At 37.6% G+C, this 27,192-nt stretch overlaps 1 protein-coding gene across 6 annotated transcripts in view; it reads left to right on the top strand.

The window, feature by feature from the left end:
• Positions 1–27,192, top strand: part of XI-I (myosin) — a 79,710-nt gene that overhangs the window by 39,887 nt on the left and 12,631 nt on the right. For all 6 annotated transcript variants that reach the window (XR_016103204.1, XR_016103203.1, XM_088957453.1 and 3 more), the window contains 8 exons: positions 6,448–6,579; positions 11,797–11,906; positions 14,674–14,734; positions 14,892–15,069; positions 15,780–15,985; positions 18,141–18,260; positions 18,593–18,691; positions 22,712–22,933. Coding sequence is in view for 4 of the 6 variants with exons in the window: in XM_088957453.1 (XP_088813579.1) it covers positions 6,448–6,579; positions 11,797–11,906; positions 14,674–14,734; positions 14,892–15,069; positions 15,780–15,985; positions 18,141–18,260; positions 18,593–18,691; positions 22,712–22,933 (1,128 nt within the window). In the remaining 2 variants the exon portion in view is untranslated. The remainder of the gene's footprint in view (positions 1–6,447; positions 6,580–11,796; positions 11,907–14,673; positions 14,735–14,891; positions 15,070–15,779; positions 15,986–18,140; positions 18,261–18,592; positions 18,692–22,711; positions 22,934–27,192) is intronic.

Genomic DNA, 27,192 nt, shown 5'->3' with positions numbered 1-27,192 from the left:
ATGAGACTGATTGGTGGCAAGGAGTTTGCAGAGTCCGGTTAGGCAAAAGCCTCATCACCGGCTCTAACGACCTTTCAGATCTCAATTATTTCAGGGCCAATGTCGGAGTAAATGCAAATGAAAACGAAAGAAAATCTAGGGAAAGAACTGTGAGAATGGAATATACCTGGACAAGAGTTTAGTCTGCACTTAATCAGCGAAAGAGGGGAACTTTCAGTCGGTTGCGGGCGCTGGTTAACTTGTCTTTGAGCAAGAATGAGGATTCAGTGTGGATCTAAGAAGGTTTCGAATAAGAGTGAACTTCCTTGCTGCAAAACGTCCACTCTTACCAGAAAAGATGATGAATAGGGAAACGATGGCCGGAGAGGACGGTGGAAGGGGAGAAAGAAGGAAAAGAAAAGGTCTATGGTGAAGGAATAAAGGAGTTAGGTGGATGAGATTTTTGGCGCTGTTGCTGGCTTGCTCTCATCGAGAGGTAGACGATAAACAATGCCCTTCGAATGCTTAGGTATTAGGTTATAATGGCAGTTTTGTAATTTCTTGTGGTCCAAGGGGCATTTTTTGTAATTTTAGGAGACTTGGGTTAGATCGGGTTCAGGTATCAAACTGGGGTTTTTTGATGGATGATTAGGATTTTTGGGTCAAAGATTAGAGGGCCCGGATGAGTTTTGGTCATGGAGAAGGGTTTTGTGTGTACGGGCTAATGGGATTAGCCGAAATAAAATCTTTTTAGATGAATGGGCAAACAAGGGTGTTTTTGGTTGAGATTTTACAAGGTGAGGTTTTCGAACATTCTGAGTTGATTGCTAGGGGTGGATTGGGTGAAATATAGGAGTGATTAAGACAATTTGGAGTTTTGAAACAAAATATTTGTTGATGAAGGGGTAAAGGAAGGTAGTTTTGGGTGAAATGTCACAGGGTAAGGTTTTTGGACAGTCTGAGATAATTGGTAGGGTTTGGTCAGCCCAATTGGGCTGGATAGGGCTGATCTGGAAGGATAGTGGTTTGATTGATCTAGGGCTTTGAAATGGAATCTTGGTGCGATGAAGGGGCAAACAAGGGTATTTTAGGCTGCAATTTTACATGTTGGTATTTTAGGAAATCTGGGATCTTGTGGTAATGTCCGATTGGTCTAGGACGGTCAAGATCATAAGATTTTGGGTCAACGGGATGATCCAGAACGGAATCTTGGTTTGATGGAAGGGCAAATAAGGTTAGTTTTGATTGAAATTTCGTAGGGTAGGGTTTTTGGGTAGTCTGCGGTGATTGGTAAGGTTAGATTGGGCCAATTGTGCTCAGATCAGGCGCATTTGGAATCCAGTCAATCTAGAGCCTTGAAATGGAATCTTGGTATGGTTGAGGGTAAATGGAGGTGTTTTGGGCTGAAATTTAATATGTAGGGGTTTTTGGCATATTAAATTGTGCAATGAAAATTGGTAGTTTCAATGAACTAAACCATTTGAAGAACATGCGAAATTGTTATAGGCCATGTTGAAGCACATGAGAAGTCCTACCCCCTTTAGATTTGAAAATATGTGGTTACTCCACCCAGGGTTTACTAACAAAGTGAGGGAGTGGTGGTATGAGTGTAATCCATTGGTGGGGAATGGGAGGGGATGAAGTTCCATAAGAAACTTCAATTTTTGAAAGCAAAAATCATGGAGTGGAATCTGATGGAGTTTGGGAGGATAGAAAAAAGAAAGGGAGATCTGTTGGATAAGATTAAAAGCCTCAACTCTAAAGAAGAAAAGGGAGAACTTGGAGAGGAAGACAATGAGCTCAAGAGAGATTTAAAAGACGGTTAGAGGACTGTCTGCACAAGGAGGAAGTTAGCTGGAGACAAAAATCTTGGTGTAAATGGGTGCAAGAGGGGGACAAAAACACTCGGTTTTTCCACTCTCTAGCAGATGGCAGGAGAAGGAAGAACCTGATCTCCAAACTGGTAGTAGATGGAGTTGAGCTAGTACATCAAGAAGAGATTGCTGGGGCTTGTGTGGAGCACTTCAAATCTATTCTAAGAAGGCCTGTGTGTAGAAGGGTGTGGGTAGAATGATTGGATTGGCCAGATGTAGGGGTGGAGAACAGGAGAAGGTTGGATAGAAGCTTTAGTTTAGAAGAGATCAAGGAGGTTGTATTCTCTATGGATAGAACAAAAGCCCAGGCCGAATGGGTTCACAATGGATTTTTATCAGGATTGTTGGGATATTTTGAAAGATGATCTTTTGCGGGTGTTTGAGGAGTTTTTCAGGAGAGGAGTTGTCAATTCGGGAGTGAACTCTACATTTATAGCCTTAATTCCAAAAAAGAAAGATGCTTCCCACCCGGAGGATTTTAGGCCAATTAGCTTGGTTAATAGCTTGTATAAGATCATTGCAAAAGTGTTGTCTTTGAGGCTGAAGAAGGTTTTGCCAGATATCATTGCACACTACCAAGGAGCTTTTGTGAATGGAAGACAAATTACTGATTAGATTTTAATTGCTAATGAGAGTGTGGAGAACTTTAAGAGGGATAAGAAGAAGGGAGTGGTCTGTAAGTTGGATTTGGAAAAGGCTTGTGACTTGGTGGACTGGGAATTTTTGAGGAAAGTTTTGGCTAAATTTGGGTTCGGGGATAGGTGGTGTAAGTGGATTATGGGTTGTGTCCAGAATTGTCATTATTCAGTGCTAGTGAATGGGACAATGGTAGATTTCTTTCCAGCCAGTAGGTGTATAAGACAAGGAGACCCTCTTTCTCCTTTCTTGTTCATTCTAATTGCGGAGGTTTTGTGGTAACTAATTCACAGAGGAGATTCTAGGGGGCTTAATAGAGGCTGGAGAGTCGGGAGGGTGGAAACCCCCCTTACTCACTTGCTGTTTGCTGACGACACGATTTTGTTTTGTGAAGGCGGTAATGTGAGCTTTATCAGGAATTTGAAGTTGGTGATACAACTGTTTGAGAAAATATCCAACTTGAAGGTTAACCTTGGGAAAAGCTGTGTTGTGGGGGTGAATTTGGAGGAGGGAGAGATCAGGGAGAGTGCTAAAGTGCTGGGGTGTGAAGTCTCAGGGTGGCCTTTGAACTACTTAGGGTTGCCTTTAGGTGATAATTCTATGAGAGAGAGCTTTTTGGACCCGGTGGTGGAAAGGTTTGAAAAAAGACTGATGTCTTGGAAAAAGAACTACCTCTCTTTTAGTGGGAGAATTACTCTTATTAAGGCCACACTTGCTAATTTTCCTATTTTTTTCCTGTCGGTGTTTAAAATCCTAGTGAAGGTTGCTAATAGATTGGAGAAGTTAATGAGAGATTTCCTATGGGAACCGGGAGAGGAAAAGAGGGATCATAGAGTTAGCTGGGAGATAGTTTGTAGGAGTAGGACTTGTGGTGGTTTGGGGCTTGGGAATATTAGGAGAAGGAATATGACTCTGTTGGGAAAGTGGTTGTGGAGATTCCCCTTGGAGAAGGAGAAGCTATGGGCTAGAATAGTGGCAAGTATTCATAGGCTGGAGCATAATGGATGGGATGCTGGAATCAGAGCTAGGACCACAAGCAATTTTCCTTGGAAAGCCATTCATGACCTGCTACCAGTTTTCTCCCCTAATATCAGGTATGATTTGAATTCCGGTAACTTCATAAAATTCTGGGAACAAACCTGAGTGGGGAGTGCCCCTCTAAAGGATCAATTTCCTTATTTGTTTGCTCTTTCTGATCTGAAAAATGAGCCAATCTCGTCTTTTACCACCCCGTCCTCTTCCACTCCTGGGATTGGGTGGAACTTGGGTCTAAGAAGGGATTTGAGGGACTCAGACTTTGACAATATTTTGAGCCTTATTGCAATTCTTGATAACGTCTTCTTAGACCCCATTAGGGCGGATTCTAGAGTTTGGACACGTTCTCCCAACGACATTTTTTCTTGTGCTTCTTTCTTCAAAGTCTTAAGTCAGTCCACCAGTCCTACCTTCCCTCCTTTTCCTGTTGATGAGGTTTGGTGCAGAGCAATACCTCGTAGGGTTGGTAGTTTTTGTTGGGAAGCCTATTTGGAAAGAATCAACCTTGGTGATCTACTCCAAAAGAAGAGACCCAATACTTGTTTGTCACCTCAGTGGTGTGTTCTTTGTAAAGCGGATGGGAAGACTGGTTTTCACCTACTGGTGTCTTGCCATTTTGCGAGGTCAATTTGGGAATGGGCTTTGTCCCTATTTGGATGTAGTTGGAATACCCCATCAGACTTGAAAGGCCTTTTTTCCCCTTCTCTTTTCAGGTGGCGGATAAAAAGGGGAAGGACAATGTGGAGAGGACTAAGGGCTGCACTATGTTGGACACTTTGGGAAGAAAGAAACTCCAGGATATTCTCAGAAGCTCAGAGTGGAGCAGCAGATCTGAGGGCTATCATTCATATTAGGGCGGTACAGTGGCTGGAATCTTTGGAGCTCTTCACAGATTACACTATGGATGACATGTTGAGGAAGTGGGGTGAAATCGCAAATTGCACACAGATTAAGTCAGTAATGAGTGTGGCTTGGACCCCTTCCACTTAGTGGATTTGTGAAACTAAACTTTGATGGGTGTAGCAGGGGAAATCCGGGACAATAGGGGATTGGGGGTGTTTTTAGGGATGAAAATGGGGTCATTTCTGCTATGTTCTCAGGCCCAATTGGAGTGGGTGGCTCCCTTAGAGCTGAGATCTTTGCAGTTATGGAAGGAGTACAGAAAGCTAAGGAGTTGAACATCAGGAAACTCTTAATTGAAGGGGATTCAGAGGTGGTGATAGGGTGGCTGATTAAAGATCACAATGGCTTATGGAAGTACAATAATGAGAGGAGGAAATTCAAGTGGCTGGTGCGGGAGATGGAAGTTAAAATTTTTTGGGTAAAAGATCGGCTAATTTCCTAGCTAACGGTTTAGCTAAACAAGGGGCAGAAAGGGATTCACTTTTTTGGGCTAAGCTGTAACTATAGTGTGTTTTCTTTCTTTTTTTTTTCTTTTCTTGAGGTTCTTTGTTGTTCTTGGAAGATAAGTGTGTTTGTCTTCCTATTGTAATTCGATAATATGTCAAACTGAAAATATTTCATGGAATACGTTAGATCTATTGCCTTTCTAAATCCGAAGCCAACTATTTGGGTCAGAGAAATGATTACACATTGATTCCATCTCTTTTGGCTGAGGAATAAGTATTCAAATATTGTGTGACCAACTGAACCCTAGGGAGTTAAATTCCTTTGCCAATAGTGTAGCTAAACAGTGTATGTGAAGGGCTTTTTTTGGACAACAGAAGCTCTATACTTTCTGAGCTTTTGGTATTGAGTGTTGGATCTAGAAAGTACAACTTTTATACTCTTGCGCATTCTCTCCTTTTCATCTTCATGGTGTGCTGATGATGCAGTAATTATTTTAATTTGAGAAATATAACCACCTAAATCTTATTCTGCTGGATAAACTAATTGCTGTAGAGTATTTGTTACATAGTTGTCAAGGTGATGCCTAAGCGACAAGGCACCCTTGGAGTCTTGCCTTGCCTAATCGCCAAGCAGTTTTCTATAGCGTGTTATAAAAAACTTTTATATTCTTAATTTTTTTAGGTTATAATTATAAAATAGACATTTTTAAACTAAATTATTCATTGTGTGTTTATGTACTAATTTCTTTTTATTATCTTCTTATTTGTTAGGGTTTAATCAACACAAACATTGCTAAATGCTGTATTGAACCTTCAAAGGCTTCAATACCTGAACCATTATGTAAGGAAGAACATAAAATGTTGTCAAATCAACACATTTTCTTCTTTTTCTTTACTAATTTTGTATGTTTATATACCAATTTCTTCTTCTTCTTCTTGTTCTTCTTCCACCTTTTCTTTTCTTCTTTTCCTATAACAGAAATATGGGTTCTGCCCCTATATTTTTTGAATTTTCTTTTTCTTTCTTCTTTTTCTTCTCATGAATATGTTGATTTTCTATACTTTAACATGAAGTTTATACTCTTCTTATGCAAATTATGGATACTTATTAAGGAAATATGATTATGGAACCTAGGGAACTCCCTAGGATACATGTTTTTACTTAAAAAAATCCATGACCAAGGCAACTGCCTAGGCGACAAGGCGCTCACTGTCGCCTAGCCTCACCTTGGCGTCTTGAAAACTATGATTTGTTATTAGAAATTATCTGTATTTTTGAGGTTGTTTCTGTTTCCAATGCATATCTCTGAACTTATGTCGAATAGTTTATGGCTTGGTTTCATTTTTGTTGTTAAATGTGGCTCAATGGTATTCCTATTGATGCTTGGGATGGAAAAATGTTTGTTTGCATAATTGCATCCATAAAAAAATTGTGTTTGCTAAACCAATCAACTTGAAGTTTAATATTCTTTGTTATTAAAACTATGAAAAGCATGAATACTTTCGTTTCCCATATGTTTGTGTCTCTGTTTGTTTTTCTGATGTGTGGTAAGCATGTTTTCCACTGTTTATAGCAACAACTGCAAGCGCTTATGGAAACCCTAAATTCTACGGAACCTCATTATATTCGCTGTGTGAAGCCCAACTCTCTGAATCGGCCCCAAATATTTGAGAATCAAAGTGTCTTACATCAATTACGGTGTGGGGTAAGTTTTATTGGATTTATCATTACTATTGGCATCATCATCATCATCATATCTTCTTGACAATTTAGATGCTTATCTGGTGTGTTCAGGCTCAGGTTATTGCAAGCTTCTTGTTGTGGAGAATTTTTATAAGTTGCAAGTCAACTTGCCCGTATAATTTATTTTGTTAAGAAGATTTTCTTTTACCTTTTTCTGAGTGTTGTATAGTGAACAATCTCTTTTTGGAATTCACATCTGTGCCCCACAGAGGGCGCCTCACAGCATATCCCAATCGTGTATTGGGAACATCTCTCACTGACAACTTTTGGGAGATGTTCCCAATGCATGCTGAGATGTGCATGTGGGGCATTTGTAGAGTGCAGATTTGATCTCATCTTTAGGTGCTAGTTGTTCTGTTTGTAGCAATTGATGCCATCTTGGCCATGTTGGTAATGTGGGTCTTTCTTGACACTATAACCTGGGTTGGATGGCATCTCCTCCTACCTTTGGTCACCTTACTTCTGCCATCCTTCAGTGTACCGAAAAAAAAAAAAAAAACAAAGGATGAATTAATGAACAACATTACCAAATTGGGGGTTCTCGGAGCATCAGGCGCATGCCTGGGCTGAGGCGCAAGGTGCATTAGGCGTGCACCTTTTGAAAGGGCTGTGCTAGGACCTAGGCGAGGCGCATACCCTGAAATGTGCCTCGCCTGTGCCCCTGAGGCGCACCTTTTAGACTCTCTTAACTGTTTCCAAGGAGAAAAGATATTACAAGTTATATCGCAGGCCAAAAAAGATGATCCCTTCCCACCTCTTGCTTTTCAAAGGCATCGGCAAAAGAATTAGCACATCTTTTTACCCACTGAAGTTTAACTTCTATGCCTTAGGTTACCAATTTGAATTTCCTTTTTTTCTTCAATGCAATTCCATCAACCCAATTCCTCCTTTTGCAGCCAACTAACTACCAGTTTTGAATCCCTTATGATGATCAATTTTCTGTTGTTCAGCTATTTTGCTATTTGAACTCCCTCCATCACAGTCATCATCTCTGCCCTCAAGGAGTCGCCCCAAACCAATTGGGCTAGAATAGAGAGCTATAACTCTTTCCTCATTCTGAAAAACACACCCATTGCCTCGTGGGCCTGGGTTTCCTTCACTACTTCCATCAAAGTTCAGCTTAATAAATCCGGAAGTAGGAGGGAAGCAAATTGTTTTGATAACAGACTTAAATAAAGATGAGTTTGCTACCTCCTTCCCAGTGATTTAAAAGGCGCACCTAGGTGCACAGGCGAGGCACATTTTGGGTTATGTGCCTCACCCAGGTCCTAGGCTACTCATGAAATCAAGAATGCAATATGTTTTACATCACATTAGCTACTTGATGCAAGGCAATTAAGGAAAAAAAGAGATTATGGGTTTTACATGCTTGAAAATGCTTTATTTGTTTGCTTTTATTTTTAAATTTTCAGTTGAATATGCTTTACATGTTATGTTTATGTATTTTAATTTTAGATAATAGGTTTTTTAAAACATTTATTTTAAAATTTATCTTTATATTTTTATTTAACACCATGTTTAATATATATTGATTTTTTTTTGTATTTTTTATAAAAATTTGGCATTTTTTATGATTTTTTTTTTACTTTTTAGCTTTTATTTTTGTAATTTCGTGCCGTGCTTAAAAAGGCGTGATCCTTGCCTTGTGCCTTGCGCCTCAGGCGCAAATTGGCCCTTGTGCTTTTAAAACACTACTCCTTCCATTTCCTAAGTAGGTAATCAAAGGGAATGCCCTGAAAACTGCTCAAAGATTTCCAAGGACATCTGCAAGTAGGGTAAAAAGGAAAGGTGAGAGAGGGTTCCCTTGCCTAATTCCTCTAAGGGCAGGAAAATGATCCACAATAGTTCCATTTACCAAAATATAGTAGTGACGAAACCTAACATGCCCCTTGATCCACCTACATAATTTGTCTCCAAAGCCAACCCTTCCCATTACCTCCAAAAGAAAATCCAATCCACCATAGCATAAGCCTTCTCCAAATCAAGCCTACACACTAAACCTCTCCTCCCATCCTTTTTGATTGCTTCCATACTCTCATTAGCAATAAGTAACTGATCGATGATTTGCCTTTCCTTTAGAAATTCCCCTTGGTCTGGGGAAATAATATCTGGGAGGACTTGCCTTATCCCATGGGAAAGCACCTTTGCTATGATATTGCATAAACTGTTAAGCAGGCTGATTGGTCTGAAATCCTTAGGGTGAACAGCATCCTCCTTTGGGATCAAAGCTATGATAGTGGAATTAAGTGCAGGATTAATGCCCACCCTTCTTAAAATTTTATTAAAGACTTCTTGGATATCATGTTTTAAGATCTCCCAACAATCTTGGTAAAATGCCATTGTGAAACCGTCTGGGTTAGGAGCTTTAGATCAATCCATAGAGAAAATAGGTTCCTTGATCTCATCTAAATCAAAGCTCCTCTCCAGCCACCTTTTCTTTTCCTTTGGTATACTTGGCCACTCTAATCCATTAATCCACATCCTACTAGGCTACTACTTAGGGGTCTCCCAATGATAGATTTGATATTTTCCACTGACACCCTCACTATCTCACCTTGTTGAACTCACCATTCAGCTCTAGCTTTGAAATGGAAATTTTCCTTTGCATGAAAATATTTCGTATTCCTATCTTCTTCTTTTATCGATTTTTGTCTTGGCTTCCGTCTCCAGCTAATTTCTTCTTTTAACAAGACATCCTCCAATTGCTTCCTTAGAGATCATCTCCTTTCCTTATCCCTCTCTTCAAAAGAGCCAGAATTTTCTTTCGAATCTGATTGCTCAATTTGATTGATAATCTGTTGCTTCCTATCTTCAAGTTTCCCAAACTATAGAATTTTCCATTCTTTAATTTTGGCTTTCAGCTCCTTTAATTTCCTATGGAACATCATGCGTTTCCACTGGACCCTTGGATTTCTTCCTTTCCACCACTCCTTCACTTTTTCCACGAATCCTCTATGGCTGAACCACATATTCTCAAATCTGAAGGGTGCAGGACCACTACCCCTAAGCTCCTCCTTAGCAATTAAGATAGTGCAATGATCTAAAGTGACCCTAGGCAGTGCTCTTGAAACCGATCCTCCCTGATATTTCTCTTAATCCAACGTGAAAAAAATCTGTCCAGTTTGTAACAAATTGGGTTGGTTTGGAGATTAAACCAAGTGTACTTAAAATGTGACATAGGCAGTTCTTTAAGCTCGAGGTCATTGATAAACTGATTGAACTTCCTCATGCTTATATTACTAGATTGTCTTAGATTATTGCTTTCTTGAGTGAACCTAATTGCATTAAAGTCACCACCCAAGCACCAAGGCCTATCCCAAAGCCCTCTGATGGCACTCAGTTCTACCCTCAATTCATTTCTTTTTCTGTATCCATTTGGGCCATAGACATTTGTCTATATCCATTCAAAACCATCTCTCACTTGTCAAAATTTGATGGACACAGTAAATATCCCCACTAGTTCTTCAATTGCTACAACAAATTCATCCTTCCACAAAATAATCAATCCCCCAGAAGATCCCCAAGATTGAGTAAAAGCCCAACTGGTTTCTTTGACTTTCCAAATACCTCAAGCCCATCCTATTAAAATCAGTCAATTTGGAATCTCGGATCAACACTATATCCGATCTTCTCTTCCTTAGCATATCCTTAATAGTGGCTCCCTTAGTTGGATTCCCAACCTTCTGACATTACAGCTTTCTATTTTCAAACCCATTCCAACAATAAACTTACCCCTCCTTTAGGATCCTTCTACTTACACCCTCTCACTCTTCCCCTTCTTTCACTAAATTCCTTGTTCCCCTTAACGTCCAACTTTTAGTCTATCCATTTCATTCAGTCTTCTTTTCTTATCATCCCCTTTATTCTTGTTCTTCCTCAAAAACACTTTTATTGGGACTTATCTTATTTTCCTTCAAAGGTGAGCTTTCTGCTGTAGTCCGCTGCTTTAGGAAAAATTTTAACTAAATACAGTCTGGTTAGAAGGGTTCTGCAGACGCAAGGTCAACCTTGTATGATGTGTGTTTTTGTCATGGTGAGTTGGATCACTTATTTATTGACTTACCTGTGGGTCTTGGGTTTTGAAATTGTGTGGGTGATATCTTGTCACCTTGTTTTTTTTTCTTAATAAAAAACAAGATGGGTAATCAACCTGCATTAGAAGAGTTCATTAGTTGATGACTTGATGAGGAGCAAGGTCAGGGTTAGACAGCGGCAGACACCAATAGTGGATCATTGGAGAAGGGAAAAGAAAGGCCTTTTTATATACATCACAAATGAGAATATTATATTTGGTGAATGTTCTTGTGAACCATTATGGGAGGCTGCTACAGTGGTATTGGTATCAAGGCCATATCCAAACTTAGAGAAGGTGCTAGAATGATGAAACACTTAATGAAGGAGGAATCCATTATGGACATCAAGCCTTTCAAGCCCAATAGGGCCATTGCTTTTACCTCCCAGGACCTCTTCTGGGAGGGGCTTAATTAGGCATTGGATGAAAGGAATTAGCACTTTATCAGTGGATGGTGGGGGCAAACATAGAAGGTCAAAGCAGTACACCACCAGAGGCCTCTATTGGGAAAACCTTGTGTTAGAAAACTGGCAAATCTTGGCCCAGCCCATCCTTAGTCTGGTTGAAACCCACCATAATATGATCCACCCATTAACAGTCACGAGTCATCTGAAATCTAATTCAAACTCTTGAAGTCAAGAGTATTTGATGTTTGTGTTCATGGACAAAACAAACCCAATTAGAAATTTGATTTTGGGACAACTATGTGAACTTAGCTACAAATGTTGGAGTTCATACCATTTATCCGTAAAAAAGTGTTAGAGATCATGCCATTTAGAAATTTGATTTTGGGAGAACATTGTGAAGTTCTCTGCAAATGTTAGATCCCAAACTAATTAGTTATTTATTATTTTTCGTACACCTGTGATGGACAACGACTTGAAGATGTTTGTGTGTCCTTCTTGCCTAAGCCCACAGTGTACTCTCCAGATCCCACCGTCTCCCTTCTCTCTACACCCCTTCCTTTTATGTTGGTTCTACTGAAGTGATATATTATTTCCAGTATCTTGTATTTTTATTTTTCCATTTCTGACTAGTGCTCACTGATTCCATTTTTGAATACATTTTATATTTAATAGTAGTTTTTTTTTTTATTTTTTATTACAGGGTGTTCTGGAGGCTGTTCGTATAAGTCTTGCAGGATATCCTACGCGGAGAACTTATTCAGAGTTTGTGGATCGCTTTGGAATTTTAGCTCCAGAACTTATGGATGGATGGTATATTTTTTAATAGCACCATATGTACTTCTGCCTTCATGTTTTCTTGTGAACAATCTGCTTAGTTGGCTTGGTTGGTTTTATCAGTTTGTATATCCCTTGTCCTTTCCATATAATTCTTTGGCAAGTGGCATTCTAAGTTAATTACTTTTCTTTACAAGTGTTGATTAGCTGTTAGATTTTACATATTTTTAGTTCTAAATCACAAACCTCTTAATGGTTGTGGTGTGGAACCAATGCTGCATTTGGTTGTAAAGATTGTAGAAGTAAGAATAGAGGATCTATAGTAAGATGACATTCCATAAACTTGTTGATGGGAAACCTTAATGGAGAGGAAAGTTGAGGTTAAATTGGTGGTTAAGTTTTTTATTTGCTCCGTTCTTATTTTCATTCCTAAAAGGTTGAGAAAACCCCGGAAAATGAAGCAACTTTGAGAGGATGCAGTGTTGGTCCTAACATTGTTATTTACAGGTTAAAGTGTTCTGTATGTGCGTAATGCAAAGAACTGTACGATAGATCTTTTATTTGTAATTTTCACAGCAGATTTCACTAAAACTGTAGATCATAATTGAATTGGAAAGAGGCTAAACACCCTAAATAATTTAGACCTATCAGCTTGGTGACTAGCATCTATAAGATTTAGGATAAGGTCTTGTCTTTGAGGATTAAAAAGGTCCTCCCCTCCCTTATCTATCAAGCTCAAGGCGCTTTTGTACAAGGTAGATAAATAATTGATTAGATTCTAATAGCAAACGGATGTGTAGAGGAGATGAGGAGATCGGGGAATCAAGGCTTTGTCTACAAGTTGGATCATGAGAAGTCTATGATTGACTGGATTGGAGTTTCTTGGTAGAGGTATTACAAAAATGTGGGTTTGGGGACAGGTGGTATGACTTCTTCCCAGCATGTACGGGTCTAATACAGGGTGACCCGCTCTCCTCTTTCTTGTTCACACCGGTTGCTGATGTGCTTGATCAACTTTTATTAGAAGCAGATAGGGTTGGGTTAATAAAGGGGTGGAGAATTGGATGAAATCGAGTCACAGTAACTCATCTTCAGTTTGCAGATTATATAATAATTTTTTTTGTGAGGGGGGTGACTTGAAGATCAATTTTGGGAAGAGTTGTTTGGTGGGGTTAAATTTGGAAGGCAGGAAGATGGAATCTGTTGCTGAGTGCTTAGAATGCCCTATCTTTGAGTGACCCTTGACCTATTTAGGTCTTCCCCTAGGTGCTAATCCAAAGGAGAGTCACTTTTGGAATCCAGTTGTGGAAAAGTTTGAGAACGGGTTGGCAACTTGGAAAAAGAATTATCTTTGGGGTTAAAGTAACTTTAATCAAGGCAACACTTGCCAATCTGCTAATTTATTTTTTGTTTGTCTTTAGGATTCCCTCTAGGGAAGCAAGAAGTTATGTGGGAGGTGGTTAGTCGAAGCAAGGAAGAAGAGGGTTTAGGATTGGGAAACCTAGATCATAAGAATGGATTTCTACTAGGCAAATAGTTATGGAGATGGCCTTTAAAAAGAGAGATTGTTCTGAAAGTGGTTGCATGAGGGGTTATCTCGACGGGCTACTCTTACAACACCTTGGAAGGCAATCTTTGGCATCCTCCCAAGGTTCCTCAGGTTTGTAAGGTATGGTGTTTGCTCTAGTAATTTTGTTCTTTTTTTGGGAAGATGTTTGTAAGGTATGGCTACTCTTACAACACCATGGAAGGCAATCTTTGGCACCCTCCCTTTATTCTATCTCCCTCTTTAAAATGGAGCCCATCTCCAGGTTCCTTTCCTCCCTAGTCCCCCCTTTGTCCTTAAATTGGGATTTTGGCTTTTGTAGAGGGTTGAGGGAAGAGGAATCTGCTTGTGTTGCTGATCTTTTACTTGTACTTGATTCTGTTTGTTTTGACCCACTTAAACCTTACAGAAGAATTTGGATTATCTGCAAAAGGACTTTGGTCTTGGACCATTCCCCCTAAAATAGCTGTTTTTTTGTTGGGAAGTTTACCGTGGTAAGATAAATACTTTGGATTATCTGCAAAAGAAGAAACCTTTTATGTGCTTGGCCCTAAATTGGTGTACTCTTTGTAATGTGCAGAGTGAGGACTAGTTGAATTGAGGATTCCTCCCCTATCCTTTTCTTTTATTTTCTTCTCTTTTCTTTTTTTTTCCTATACGAGGAATGTTTTGAGGGTGCCTTGCCTGGAGTGGGGTGTGTATGCCTTACATACCTCTTAAAACATTGAATCTCTATATGGTGAAAGGAATTATCAGGTGGTGGTGAGTAAAGTATGTAGATTTGAAGTGTTGTTACTTTTTAAGAAAAAGTATTAGTGAAATTAAACTGAATGAGTGGACTGTTGCATTTGACAGATTGCTATTACAGAAGGTTATATTTATTGGTTGTTATCTTGGTTTTTGCTTGTATTTGTACACCAAAAGAAAAAGAACATAAATACAAGCAAAAACCAAGATAACACCCAAGAAATATAACCTTCTGTATTAGCAATCTGTCAAATGCAGCAGTCCACTCTTGGAGTTTAATTTAACTAATATTTTTTCTTGAAAAGTAACAACACTTAAAGTGATTTTAGCATGGGATTGTTGTTCAGTGCTGTGTATTTCTATTTTTCCATGTGCATTGGAAGAGAAGTTTACTGGTCTGCTTGCAGGTTTAACTTTTTATTTGGTTTGTTGGTCTGTCTAGGAAGTTCTAACTTGCCATTTCTTATTTATGAAGTCTATTTTAATACCTTTCAAAATTTGACTCTGCAGTTATGATGAAAAGAATTTGACAGAGAGAATTCTCCAGAAGTTAATACTCGAAAATTTCCAAGTATGTGTTCTCCAGAACTGTCTAGGAAGTTCAACTCATTACTTTACAAATTCCAGATGAATGATTTGACTACTTATTGGTTTGTTTTTGTATAGGGACTGAAGTTTATCAGTTGCATTATCTTATGTCCTTTGTGGTGATCTTTTATTTTTTGCAGTTAGGCAGAAGCAAAGTATTCCTTAGGGCTGGTCAGATTGCTGTTTTAGATTCTCGAAGATCTGAGGTTTTGGATAATGCAGCGAAACTTATTCAGGGTCGATTACGGACATTTATTGCACGCCGGGACTTTACCTTTCTCCGCAAATCTGCAATTGTCATGCAAGCATACTGCAGAGGTTTCATCTGTCATTTTTCTTTTCCTTACACTTCAATTCAATTGAGCTTTTGGAAGCTGTTACTTAATCATATTCTGATGTTCGGTGTCAGTAAAGCCTTAGTCTATAAGCACTGCCATATAGTTTATTTCTAATGGTGCTAAAGTTGGTGAATATCTTGTTCTTTATGTTGGTTTTTTGTTTCATTAGCCCTAAAATCCATGCTGCTATTACTAGACTGCCTGTAATGTTTCTCAACACCTTCAAACTCAGTTAACATAGAATTGGAGATTTATTCACTATTTGTAGTATGTAGTGTGTCTATGTCATGGACTTCCATTTTCTAAACCTGATATGAGTTAAGTATTGCAAATTCGTTTTTTTGCTATATAGACGGTGATGTTGTGTTGCTTGTTGTTTAGATGGATTCTTGTTCTATATTGCTTAGGGGTGATTTAGATTGCTGTACTAGCATGTTTTTTATTTTTACTTATGCATTTAAGTTTGAGAACAGTTCTTTCATCCTTTTCACTTCAAAGTTTAGTATTGAAATCCTTCTTTTCGCTATATAAATGGTAATGTTATGTTGCTTGTTGTTTGGATGGAATCTTATTCTATATTGGTTAGGGGCGATTTTGATTGGTGTACTAGCAATTTTTTTTTTTTTACTGATGCATTACCAAAACTTTTTAAGTTTGGGAACATTTTTTTCATCATATTCCCTTTCGCAGGTTGCCTTGCTCGAAATATGTGTGCTGCAAGACGAGAAGCTGCAGCTGCTATTGTGATTCAAAATTATACACGCAGATGGCTATTCCACCGTGCATATTTGATACTTTATTCAGCTGCTGTAACTATACAATCGACCATACGAGGTTTGTCAAGTAGACGGAAACTTCTGCATAGAAAGGAGCATAAAGCTGCAGTAGTTATCCAGGTACCCTTGTCTGTGGCTGCTATTGTAATCTTTTCACCTTTTTTCTTACATATTTAATGATTGTTTTGTTTTTGGCTCCATGTTTGGGTTACCAAACGACTAACTTAGAAAATAAAAAATTAGTGTGAAAACTATAAGGTAATTGGAGAGAGGAGAGAAGTGAAAGATAGAAGAGAGAGATTTACTGTATGCAGCCACTTTCCACTATATATGTTATACACAATTAAAAAGACCTGTGTACCCCTGGTCGTATACTCTCCCATTATAGCAAAAATACACGTAATGTTATACATGATATTTCTTGATGCTCCAACACTACAGAAAATTTCTTGATGTTAACTATTGTTAACATTCGTAAATGATCTATAAAGGTCTCAAGGTAATTGATGGATGGTTTCTTTAATATTCTAGAGTAATGAATTTTTCGATTTGTAGGTTAAAGTGGCTCGTAGGCCCATGGATATCCTTTTTCGAGCTACATTCTTCAAGCAAATACATGGAAGAAAAAGGAAATGATAGATTAAGTGATGCAGGAGCTGAAGAGGCAAAATTGGAATTTTATGAAATTTAATGTATTTCTGTATTTTTGGACAGTAGGGGTATTTTTGTCATTTTGCAACTTTCTGTGGGGGTCCAATGATTGGGTTTAGTTTGTCTAGTTCCAGTTTGTTTATGTTTAAAATTCCAGAGTCATTGCATAAGTATGATTAGAGCCATTTAGTCTTCTTTGAATTGAAGTAGGATATGACAACTTATTTTGAGTTCTACTAGGATTATTGAGTCTAACTGTTTGACTCCTAGGGTTATTATGAGTTTAGAGTCTATAAATAAGTACGGATGTTTTACACAAAGGCAATGAAGTTTATTGAGTTTTCTTCAACTTATGCTAGCTATGGTGAGTGATTCCCAAGGTTTTTAAAACCGACCCGGAGAACGAACTGGTCAAGGGTCCAGTTCCTGGGTCGAACGGTTGGCCCCTTCTGACAATAAAAGTAAAAAATGATCAAAACCGTTGAACGGTTCAAACGGTTCAACTGCCCAGGTCAGTGGTTTGCTGACCAAATCAACATTTTTTGGCCAAAATCCGATTTTGGCAAAAGACGGAACCGGTCACCTGACTGGTTCTCGGTTTTTCCGGTCCAACCCTCCGGTCCGGCCTGATTTTGAAAACCATGGTGATTCCCATGCCCTAGAGTGATTCTAGGCACCCTGTGAGTGATTCCCATCTTATGCTAGCTGTTCCTTCAAGAAGCCATTACAGCCATCAACAGCCATAAAACTTTGATCAAGAAGACTATTCAACATTCTCCAAGGACTAGAACTGAGCTGGTCCTATATCATTAAGCCAGGACTTGTCTTGTACCTTTAAATTCTAAGGACTAGAACTGAGCTTGATTGTTTTCTTAGGCATTTTGGTCATGCAAATTGGAGCAATGCCATTGTAATGATTGTGAAAAGTGAATCCTTCAATCCTTTTCATAGTTTCTAAATCGTTTCTCTGATTTCAGATTGTATGATGCCCTTCAAATTGCTCTCTTCTACTGTTCTTTTGTCTATCATGGACATTAACATCTTCCGTATTGTTTCCTACCTTCAAAATACACTGTTTTGATATTAGTTTTAAAATAGAGAAACGAAAAGAACTCTAGTACTGTTTACTGATCCTAATCTCGGGGGTTTTGGTTTTAAATTACAAACCATTTGAGCCTTGTATTACTGATTGATATTTTGTTATTTGTATTCTATTGTTTTTTTGTAGCAGTTCTTAAATGCAATAGAATGGTTCAGAATTGTTAATATTGATATTAATACTAGTAGTTATTTGACTATTATGCATTCTCATTCTTTGAAAGATTTTGTAAACAATGCTAAAGTTTCAAAGTTGCATTTTAAGTATTTGAAATTTATTATTGGTTGTTTCTTCATCCCTGTGATTGGATTTTCTATGAATATGACTAGTGGAAACTGACATGGTATATGTTGCTTGACATGGAAATTTTCACCGGTTACATGCACATAAATTTAATGGCATTAGTATATTTCATTGCTTTTATGCTACTGCTAGTCTACTTATCACATATGACTGGATACGATTATGAAGCTCTACTTTTTGTAGCATTGATGTTTCTTCATTACTGATCTTATGATCACATAGGCCCACTGGAGGATGCAGAAGGCACGCTCTTCATTCCAATGTTATCAAAGGTCTATTGTGGCCATTCAATGTCTTTGGAGAAGGAAACTAGCAAGAAAAGAGCTCCGGAGGCTTAAACTGGTTAGAGGGGACTTTAGTCGTCTATACACATGCAATTCATATACTTTATAGTTCATTTGTTTGCATATGGATGTAGGGAGCTTTTCTACTCAACCCCACCTATTTTGGCCATGTGGTGGGATCCTGACCATGTTTTGGTCTTTCATTGAATCGATAATTGCTCTCCATATGATTATGAACATGTTGCCATGTGGAAACTATCTGAGTCATTTAGGAATACTCATTAGTTGACCAGGCTAGCAAACCTGCTCTTGATTTCTCTTTGCTTGCTTATATGTATTAATGTTTTTAATTGTGTGATTTGATGATTTTTTTTTTTTTTTGTTTTATAGGAGGCTAATGAAGCTGGTGCATTGCGATTAGCAAAGAGTAAGCTTGAGAAGCAATTGGAAGATCTCACATGGCGTTTGCATTTAGAAAAGAGATTAAGGGTAATACTTCTTTGTTGCAATTTTATAGAAACTTCTTCTCTTTTTGTCATTTTTTTATTCTTGGTTAGTTTTAAAATAAGTTTTACTGTTATTGCCACAAGAAGAATAAAGAATGGTTGGCAGTGATGTTTTTACAATCCTTGAATGTTTGTCAAACTTCACAGTGGACTTTCAACATATGGATAGACTTGAACAACTTGGGAAAAGTCATTTTCTTTATTGTGTGATCAGTCACATGATTCAATTGACAATGCAAGAGGAATAACTTAACAGATTGTGTTGAGAAATTGTATTTGGAAAGTGACGACCTTCAAGCTTACAACCATTGTCAATCATTTTCGTGGTATACAGGTCATGGAACACATAACTAGATAAAAATGAGAATATGTTATCTAAGGGATTGCTGGATTTTGTTGAACTGTTCATCCCAAACTCGGTGGCAAATTTACTGACATGAAGAATTGGTGATGAAGGGACCCCAAATAAACCTTTGATAGTTCTCTTCCCAATATACAGGAGATAGATACACTACGTGCCCTTGATCACCTCCTGGAAAAGGTCTAAAGTTTTTACCCTGTTCCAATATGTGGCTTCTGAAGTAAGAAGATGATTTCTTCAGTGCAGCCACCTTGTGGACTATTTGGGAGGGAAGGAATGCTAGAATCTTCCCAGGCAAGGAGAGAACCCTTTCAGCAGTGAAAGAGTGTACCTTAAATAGCGCTATGGCTGAAAACTCTAGACTCTTTCAATTCCTTTTCCTTTGATGACATTTGGAGGAGCTAGGCTGTAGAGGCTAATACTTCTTTTAAGAAAATCAGACCTGTAGCAGTTTTGACACCTCCGAAAGGGTTTACTAAACTGAATTTTGATGGGAGCAGTCAAGGCAATCCAGGACTGTCAGGCATAGGAGGGGTCTTTAGAAATGAGGAGAGCAATATCATATCCTCGGTTTTATGCCTGGGGGGAATAGGTAATTCTACAAGGGCTTAGTTATTGGCTGCAGTACAAGGGATTCAGATTTCCATCCAGATTAGGGTGGAGAAGTTACTAATTGAAGGGGACTCTAAGGTGATTGTGGGCTGGTTATTGAACCCAGATTCAGTCATTTGGAGTTACAGGGGTCTTATAAAAAAAGTTAAATGGTTAATAAGATAAATGACAATTAGAGTCCAATGGGTGGGTAGGTCGGCCAGTGCATTAGTTCTCGTGATAATGTTTCTTTTCGAATTCCTGTAATGTTTAGGAGAGGCTGCACCTCACGCCTCTCCAAGGGATGCTTGTAAAAGTTTATTCTCTTTGATTAATGAAATTATCATTCGATTATCAAAAAAGTGCATAATTAATAAACTTGGTATTCATGTCTAGTGTACAGGTGTTGGACAAAATGCATACCCAATAAAGTGCTGGATACTAAATCAAAGCTTCTTGTTTAACAGTTAAAATATGTAATTTGTTATGTTTTAACAAATCTACAAACCTCTATGCAATGATAAAAGCATAGTTGTCAATGGGATGCCTAGGTAACAAGGTGCTCATGGAAGGTGTTAGGGAAAACCCAGAAATACAGATTTGTATGGCACCCAAAAATGAAAGAAAAATAGAGATAAAGAGAAGTAAACAGAGAAAGGCACAGATTTACATGGTTCAACTTATATCCTACATCCATGGGCAAAGGAGGAGCAGAAATCCACTCACAACCTCACTCACAAAACCCTGAACCCCAAAATACATAACTTTTCGTATTTGGTTCGGACCTGTAAGCTGAATATTGATTGGGTCCGTAGCCCATGCACCCTTAATGGTGGTTAGTGGCGGGACGCTTCCACCACAAAACACTATGACAATTTGCCTTCAGGTTTTTCTCAACTTAATTCAGACCGGATTCATGAAACTGATCATGACAAAGAATTCAAGGCACAGCTATAAGAGAGGGTTGCCTTGCTTAATTGCCAAGCTAATATGTAAATTGTGCATGGCACTGTGAAATGCTTTTATATTCTTAATATTCTGAAAATAAAACAGTGGAATAACATTATTAAATTAAAATATTCATTTTGTGGGTTTATTAAAATTTTTCATTCTGAAAATATTCAATCAACACACGTTTTAGTGCATGCTGCCTTGAATCCTCAAAGACTGGAAAACCTGATCCAATAAACACATCCTTCCACCTTTTCTTTTCTTCATTTCCTATGACAAAAACAGTATATTTTCTGAATTTAATTTTCTTTTTTTTGTTCTCATGAATATGTTGTTTTTTTGTATTTAGATATGAAGTTTATACTTTTTGATATAAAATATAAATAATTGTTAGTTAATGATGGTTAGTAGTTGCTAAGGAACCCAGGATGAGAGAATGGATGTTACCATATCTTGAGGGGGTAGGTTGCATCATGCATGCAAGCGGAAGTTGAAATTTTCAGTTGGAGACTTGGTGCATTAATTGGTCCTTAATGCTTAGATTGGTTGAGTAGAATTTGGGATGAACTCACTACCAGTGATTCTTTTATTAGTTGTGGCAGGATTGTACTTCGTCATTAGATTTTATGAGCTCAATAGTTGGAAGGCCAATTTAATTGGAACTTTGAAGAGCTGATATACAAGCTAAATATATGTTGGTTTTTGTTGCTCTTAATCGAGGTTGACAAAAAACTGGGTTAGTTTTCTAGGTGGGAAGTAGCATTATCAGTGTTTTTTTGGAAGGTTATTTGGAGTATTCTCTATTTTTACAATTTGGGCTGCATTTGGTAAGTGCGCAAATGCAGAACCAAGGTGATTTTGTACTTAGGTTCTTTCTTGTAGTTGTTTGGTAAGAATACATCTTTGTACTGAAAATGAAAGTAAATTTGTTTTTTCTTTTTCCTGATATTTTTGCATTCAAATTGGAAGCAAACTCATGCACTCAAAGTTGCTCAATGTATAAAAGGTAGATTGCAGTCTTGAAATTCATGTTTATAACCATCACAACACAATACGGAATTTATCTATGCAAAACCGAACCAAGTTTTCTTTCCAACTTTTTGATCAAATTTTCATTTAAATTGATACATATTCTTTTAGCATTCTTACCAAACACAGCCTTGAGTATATAATTTGGAGTGGAAATATAACTTAATTTCAGTAGAACTTGGAATTCAAAATAATGGGTTGAATTAGTGGTTTTCATTTACTTTTTTCTTTAGGGGCTAGTTATCTGAGGTATCCATGATTGTAGGCTCTCAACAATGTGACACCAAAGATTTACTCAACTGGCCTGTTCAATCTCATAGGTGATCGTCGTTGTCTTCTCTTACTATTCCAGATCGATTACCATGTATTAGCTCTGGGTTGGCAGTTGATTCATGATAGACCCAATACCAAAATGAAAATTATGCAGATAAAATACCAACTTCCAATGTGGACCCATAGTATCTGGAATAACAAGTGTACAACTGAGGCCTTTGTTAATTGGGCTATTAGATCTGACCTGATAACACTCATGTACATGCCTGGTAGTGTTCTATAGATGTATATTTAAATTATAAATATGAAGGGATTCAAGGAGTGGCCAATTATGGTTTTTAATGGGCAGGATTTTGCTAAAACTAATACCAATCCAATGAGTTCTGCTCAAAAAAAAGAAAGAACGAAAGAAAGAAAAGAAATGCAGCCTAGGCTGCATCAAATTATTGGAGAGAAGATGATCTTAAATCCATTCTCTTTGGGTAGCAAAAGTTGGTTGAGAACCAATCTCTCAGAAATGTGACCTGCTTGAGATCCTAGACCCTACTTAATAGAGTTGGATTTGTCCTGGTCTTTTTGGTTGACTCTGTCCATTGATATGTTTACCTTGTACTTTTAAGTTGTTCCCAAGGATATAGCTGATTCTTGGATGTGCCTAGGATTTTAGATTTGTCGTTTTTAGCCTATGTTATGATTTTTTTATATCTTTATCTGTTCTATATGTTTTTTGCTCATATGCTGGTACCTTAATATGTAATCTGCAAGAAGCCTATTAATCAGAGCTTTTTTGGGAAACAGGTATCTAATGAAGAAGCCCAGTCAATTGAAATTTCAAAGCTTCAAAAGAGTTTGGAGTTATTGAGTTCAGAGTTGGATGCAGCTAAGTCATCTACTGTTAGTGAGTGCAAGAAGAATGTATTGCTTATAAGTCAGTTGGAATTATCGATTAAACAAAAGTCAGAATTGGAGAACAGACTTGCAGGAATGGAAGAACTGAGCAAGGAGAATGCATTTCTAAAGGTACGGATTATTCACAAACAGATTTCAAGATTTCAAATGAGCCTAATATAGTTCTTTCCTGGTCGCCCTTTATTTAGCTAATGCCGTAATGCATCAGCCATGCCGTTAGCTGACCTTTGTACCCATTGAACAATGTCTTTTTATGTCTATCTCTTCTGCAGTGGAAAATGGAAAACTTGTATTGGTGTAATTAGCAACATAATATTTGTTGTAAGTGATATAAAAGATATCAATACACCAAGGATTATGTTTATTATTTTACAATAATATATCATTTCTGTACGCATGGAAATAGAAATATATTGTGGAAGTATTAGGAAATTTATTGACATTTTAAACCATAGGTTTGAGTGTAAGAGAGTTAAAAAAGAAGCCCTTGACAAGGTGTGCAGAAATTGGTGAAGCACAGCCCAAAAGTCAAATGTTATACATTATTTTCAAACCAACATTGAGAAATACATAAGTTTTCTGATTCCTACACTAATTTCAGAATATTTTTGGTTGTGGGAATATTTCTATCTTTTGAGTTTTAAAATTTATTTTCTATAGTGTTAGATGTCTTAGGGGTACAGGGAAAATATTGATTTACTACTTTTATCGATTACAAAATTGATTTACTACTTTTTGTAATTTCTGATTTGTATATTAGGTTAGTTTTAGTGGGATTAATAACATGTTATTAGAGTTGTCCTTGTGGGTTACCTATGTGGTTGTCTTGGTTTCAAAATAATTAGTTGTTTTGTGTTATTTTTCCTATCCAAATAGGAGTCCATAGAACTGAGATCGAATTTCCTGTTTTGTCCCTAAATAGAGTCAATGTAATTGAAAAGGAAGAGTTGATTTGATGCAATAAACTTTCAAATAGTAACTGGTTGCTAGGTATTTTTCTCTGTTTTCCTTTTGATGTGGATTGAAAAACAAATTACATGAAAGATGATGCAACACGTGTACAACAATAAGCAAAAGGAATACCAAGCTGAAACCAACAAAACAAGTTAGATTTTTAGGGATTTCAAACCTAAACCTGAAGTAGAACTCCTGGAACAATTCCACTACAGCCACAATGACATCAGCTGGCCTCCCGTGTGGACATGCAGCAATAAAGCTAACTTCAAACAAACAAGAGAGAAAGAATCAAAAAGACCCCTACAGAAACAGCCCCCTTCTCTTTTACAAGACTCAATGGCTTGAAGGAGATAACTCTTGTTTCAAAAAGACCCAAGAAACCAAAACCCAACGGATGTTCACCCAACTATCCCTGACCAGAATCTGAATTATAAAATGGCGAAAATACCCCTGGACCGAAACTGTCAACAAAGCTACCCAAAAAACAATAATTTTGGATCCTACTACAAAAAAAATGCAAAACAGAATACATTCACTTTTTTTTTTGTCTTTCTTTTTTTGCTCTTTTCTTGGGCCTCATCACCTTGTTTCTCACCTATTTCTTCTTTTGAGTGATCTAACTCATTGTTGTTTATCCTTATAGCAAGGGTTTTATCCTTGCTGGACAACAAGCTGTCTACTGGCTTCTCCATCTCTATTCTTCATTGTCAACCCAACCACTTTCGTCACCCACAAATCTCACATCGTATCTAAAATTTGTAAAATTCACTACTTGTCCTACATCAGTCATCTAGGTGACAGGGCACCATTGGTGGGGGGCCTCGCCTTAACACCATAGCTTATATACGAGGCCTATTTTGAGTGGATTAGTGCCCACACTTGAAATTTAATGAGTGTAAATAACCAGCCTACTTTTGGTTGGGCCTCAAAAGTAATTGCCATGTGGAAGGTTCTTGGAATAATTTTTGATGGCCATTTTCAATTGATTCATGTGGCATTATTGATTGATATGGTTGCTTAAGATTTGATGCCATTGTTTTTTACTAGCAAGGCCCCAAAGATTCTTTTATTATTTCCTTAGCCAAAGGCATCTTTCAATGATTTAAAATGCAGAGACATGATGTTAGGTGTTTCACTACATGGAGGCATGAGGTGTAGTTCAGAATGCCAGAGATGTAAGCAGTAAGCCTACTTAAGTGGAGGGAGGAACGGAAGATGAAGAAGAATCTACTTTATATTATAATATTACAATAATCAAATTTTTATTATAATGTTACTTCAATCAAAAAGGCCCATGAAAATGTACACATGAAATAAGGGAAGCGAAAATTCGTAAGCTCGGTTCAAGCTAGAACCTTGGGCTCGAGCTCAACTCAAGGTAGTACGAGGCTCGAGCTCGGCTCGAGTCAAAAACTCGTAAGCTCAAGCTCAACTTGACTCGAGCTCGATTTGACTCGGCTCGTGGCCACCCCTACTCTTGGTGCCACAATGGCCTGGGTTCCAAGATCCACAAATGCTTTAGCAGATTTGTTAAGTAAACTTGGTGCATCAAGAAATCATTTATATTGGGAATAGTTCCACAAGGAAATGAACAATAAACTTTTCTTTTAACCTTTCTTCTGTTTGGGAGACTAGTTCCCCAAAGGGGGAGTTGTAAACTTTGCTTTGACTGTTATAGTGTTGGTTAACTGTGGTAAACCTCCGCATTGGGCTTTTTGTTTGGTACCCATTTAAGAAATTTATATATGCTTTAATAAAGTAGTCATGTTAATATTTTTACAATAAAATTATAAGGTTTTCATTCCCCGTATTATGTTGTATATATTGTGGAACTTGTAAAATGGTTCCCCACTTTTATTTACAACATTTTTATTATAGAAAATTGTTTTAAAATGTTGGAACATGCCTCCATCCGAGGTGTATGCATCCAACTCTTATTAAGACTTTGTTATCTCTGTGTTTTTGTTTGCTTTGGTATTGGAAAATCTCTTAAAGTACCCCGACGTACCCCCTCAAGTTTTCTGACAATTGACTAAATCCTCCCCTGGCGTTAGCGTCCATTAACAGAAGGATGGAAGAGACTATTTTACCCATTATTCTTTAAATTTTAAAATTTCAAAATAAAGCATTTGAATAACACCTTGCTGGTCTTGATTTAACAATAAGATCTTGTTGATCTAGATTTCATCCAACTTCAACAGACCAAGCATTTTAGTCAAAATTCAAAAAGAATTCACCATAGATGGGCATTTGGGTGAAGCAAGGTCAAAAGGTTCAACCCAAGGATACATTCACGTCTGATTTCACTGTTGATGTGGAAACCCATTCAGCCACTCTATCTCACTCTGAAAATTTTCAGCCATAGCTAAGGGGGCTAATGAATGGGTTTGGGTGAAGAAGCCGAGGGAGGAGTTTGGAAGCCCATCACTTTTCTACTTGGGTTAAGAGCAATTTGACTAAGCGGAAGACCCATCTCTTGTGACATAACTTTTCTTCTTTTGATCTCTGCAATGTATACCTGATAGATACCATAAATTTGGAAAACTGAAGTCTTTGCTCACCTACTAGCTTTTTTTTTCAAGGCTCACATCTTTGCGCTTAGGACTTGTCAATGGAGGGTGGTGAATTGCATTGAATTGGTAAAGGTTGAATGTTGTGTACTTGACCTTCAACCAAGTAAAGGTTGAAGGTTGTGTTCTTGTCTGCAAGGTGGATGTTGAGTTTTATTTTGAAAATTTGAAGAATAATAGAGGGCAAAATTGACTACAAAAGGGTTATATTGGGTTTAAAAAAAAATTATACATCACAAGTTGTCACACGTGAGAAAACTTGAGGCGCAAGGCGAGGCACGTGCCTTTTTTGAAGCAAGGCGCAAAAACACAACAAAAAAATCTAAAAAATAAAAATAATTGTCAAAAATTAAAATAAAAATGCCAAAATTTATAAAAAAATGCAACAAATCAAAAAATTTAAAGCATATTCAAATTTTGTTTTTAAAAAAACCTATTATCTAAAATTAAAATACATAAACATAACATGTAAAGCGTATTCAAATGAAAATTTAAAAATGAAACCAAACATATAAAGCATTTTCAAGCATGTAAAACCCAAAATCTCCTTTTTTCTTCGATTGCATTGCTTCAAGTAGCTATTTTGATGTAAAACATATTGCATTCTTGATTCTATGATTTACCTTTGTACCACGCCCCTCGAGGCAAGCCCGAACAAATCCTTGTTGGGGTCTTAAATTCTTATTCCTCACATAAAAAATAATGATTTTATAACTTCAATTGCCTTTTAAGAAGATATTGTATTGGAATGAATGAATGTACAACATTAGCAAATAGGGCGTTCTCGCCTTCTCTGAGCTTAGGTGAGTGAGCTAACCCTAGGCCATAACATGGCCTTGTTTG

Source organism: Nelumbo lutea, chromosome 8 (assembly GCF_056320005.1).
Source record: "Nelumbo lutea isolate HS-2025 chromosome 8, American lotus-T2T, whole genome shotgun sequence".
Taxonomy (NCBI): Eukaryota; Viridiplantae; Streptophyta; class Magnoliopsida; order Proteales; family Nelumbonaceae; genus Nelumbo; species Nelumbo lutea.
The sequence above is the reverse complement of the archived record's forward strand: the minus strand, read 5'-3'. Positions and strand labels throughout refer to the sequence as shown.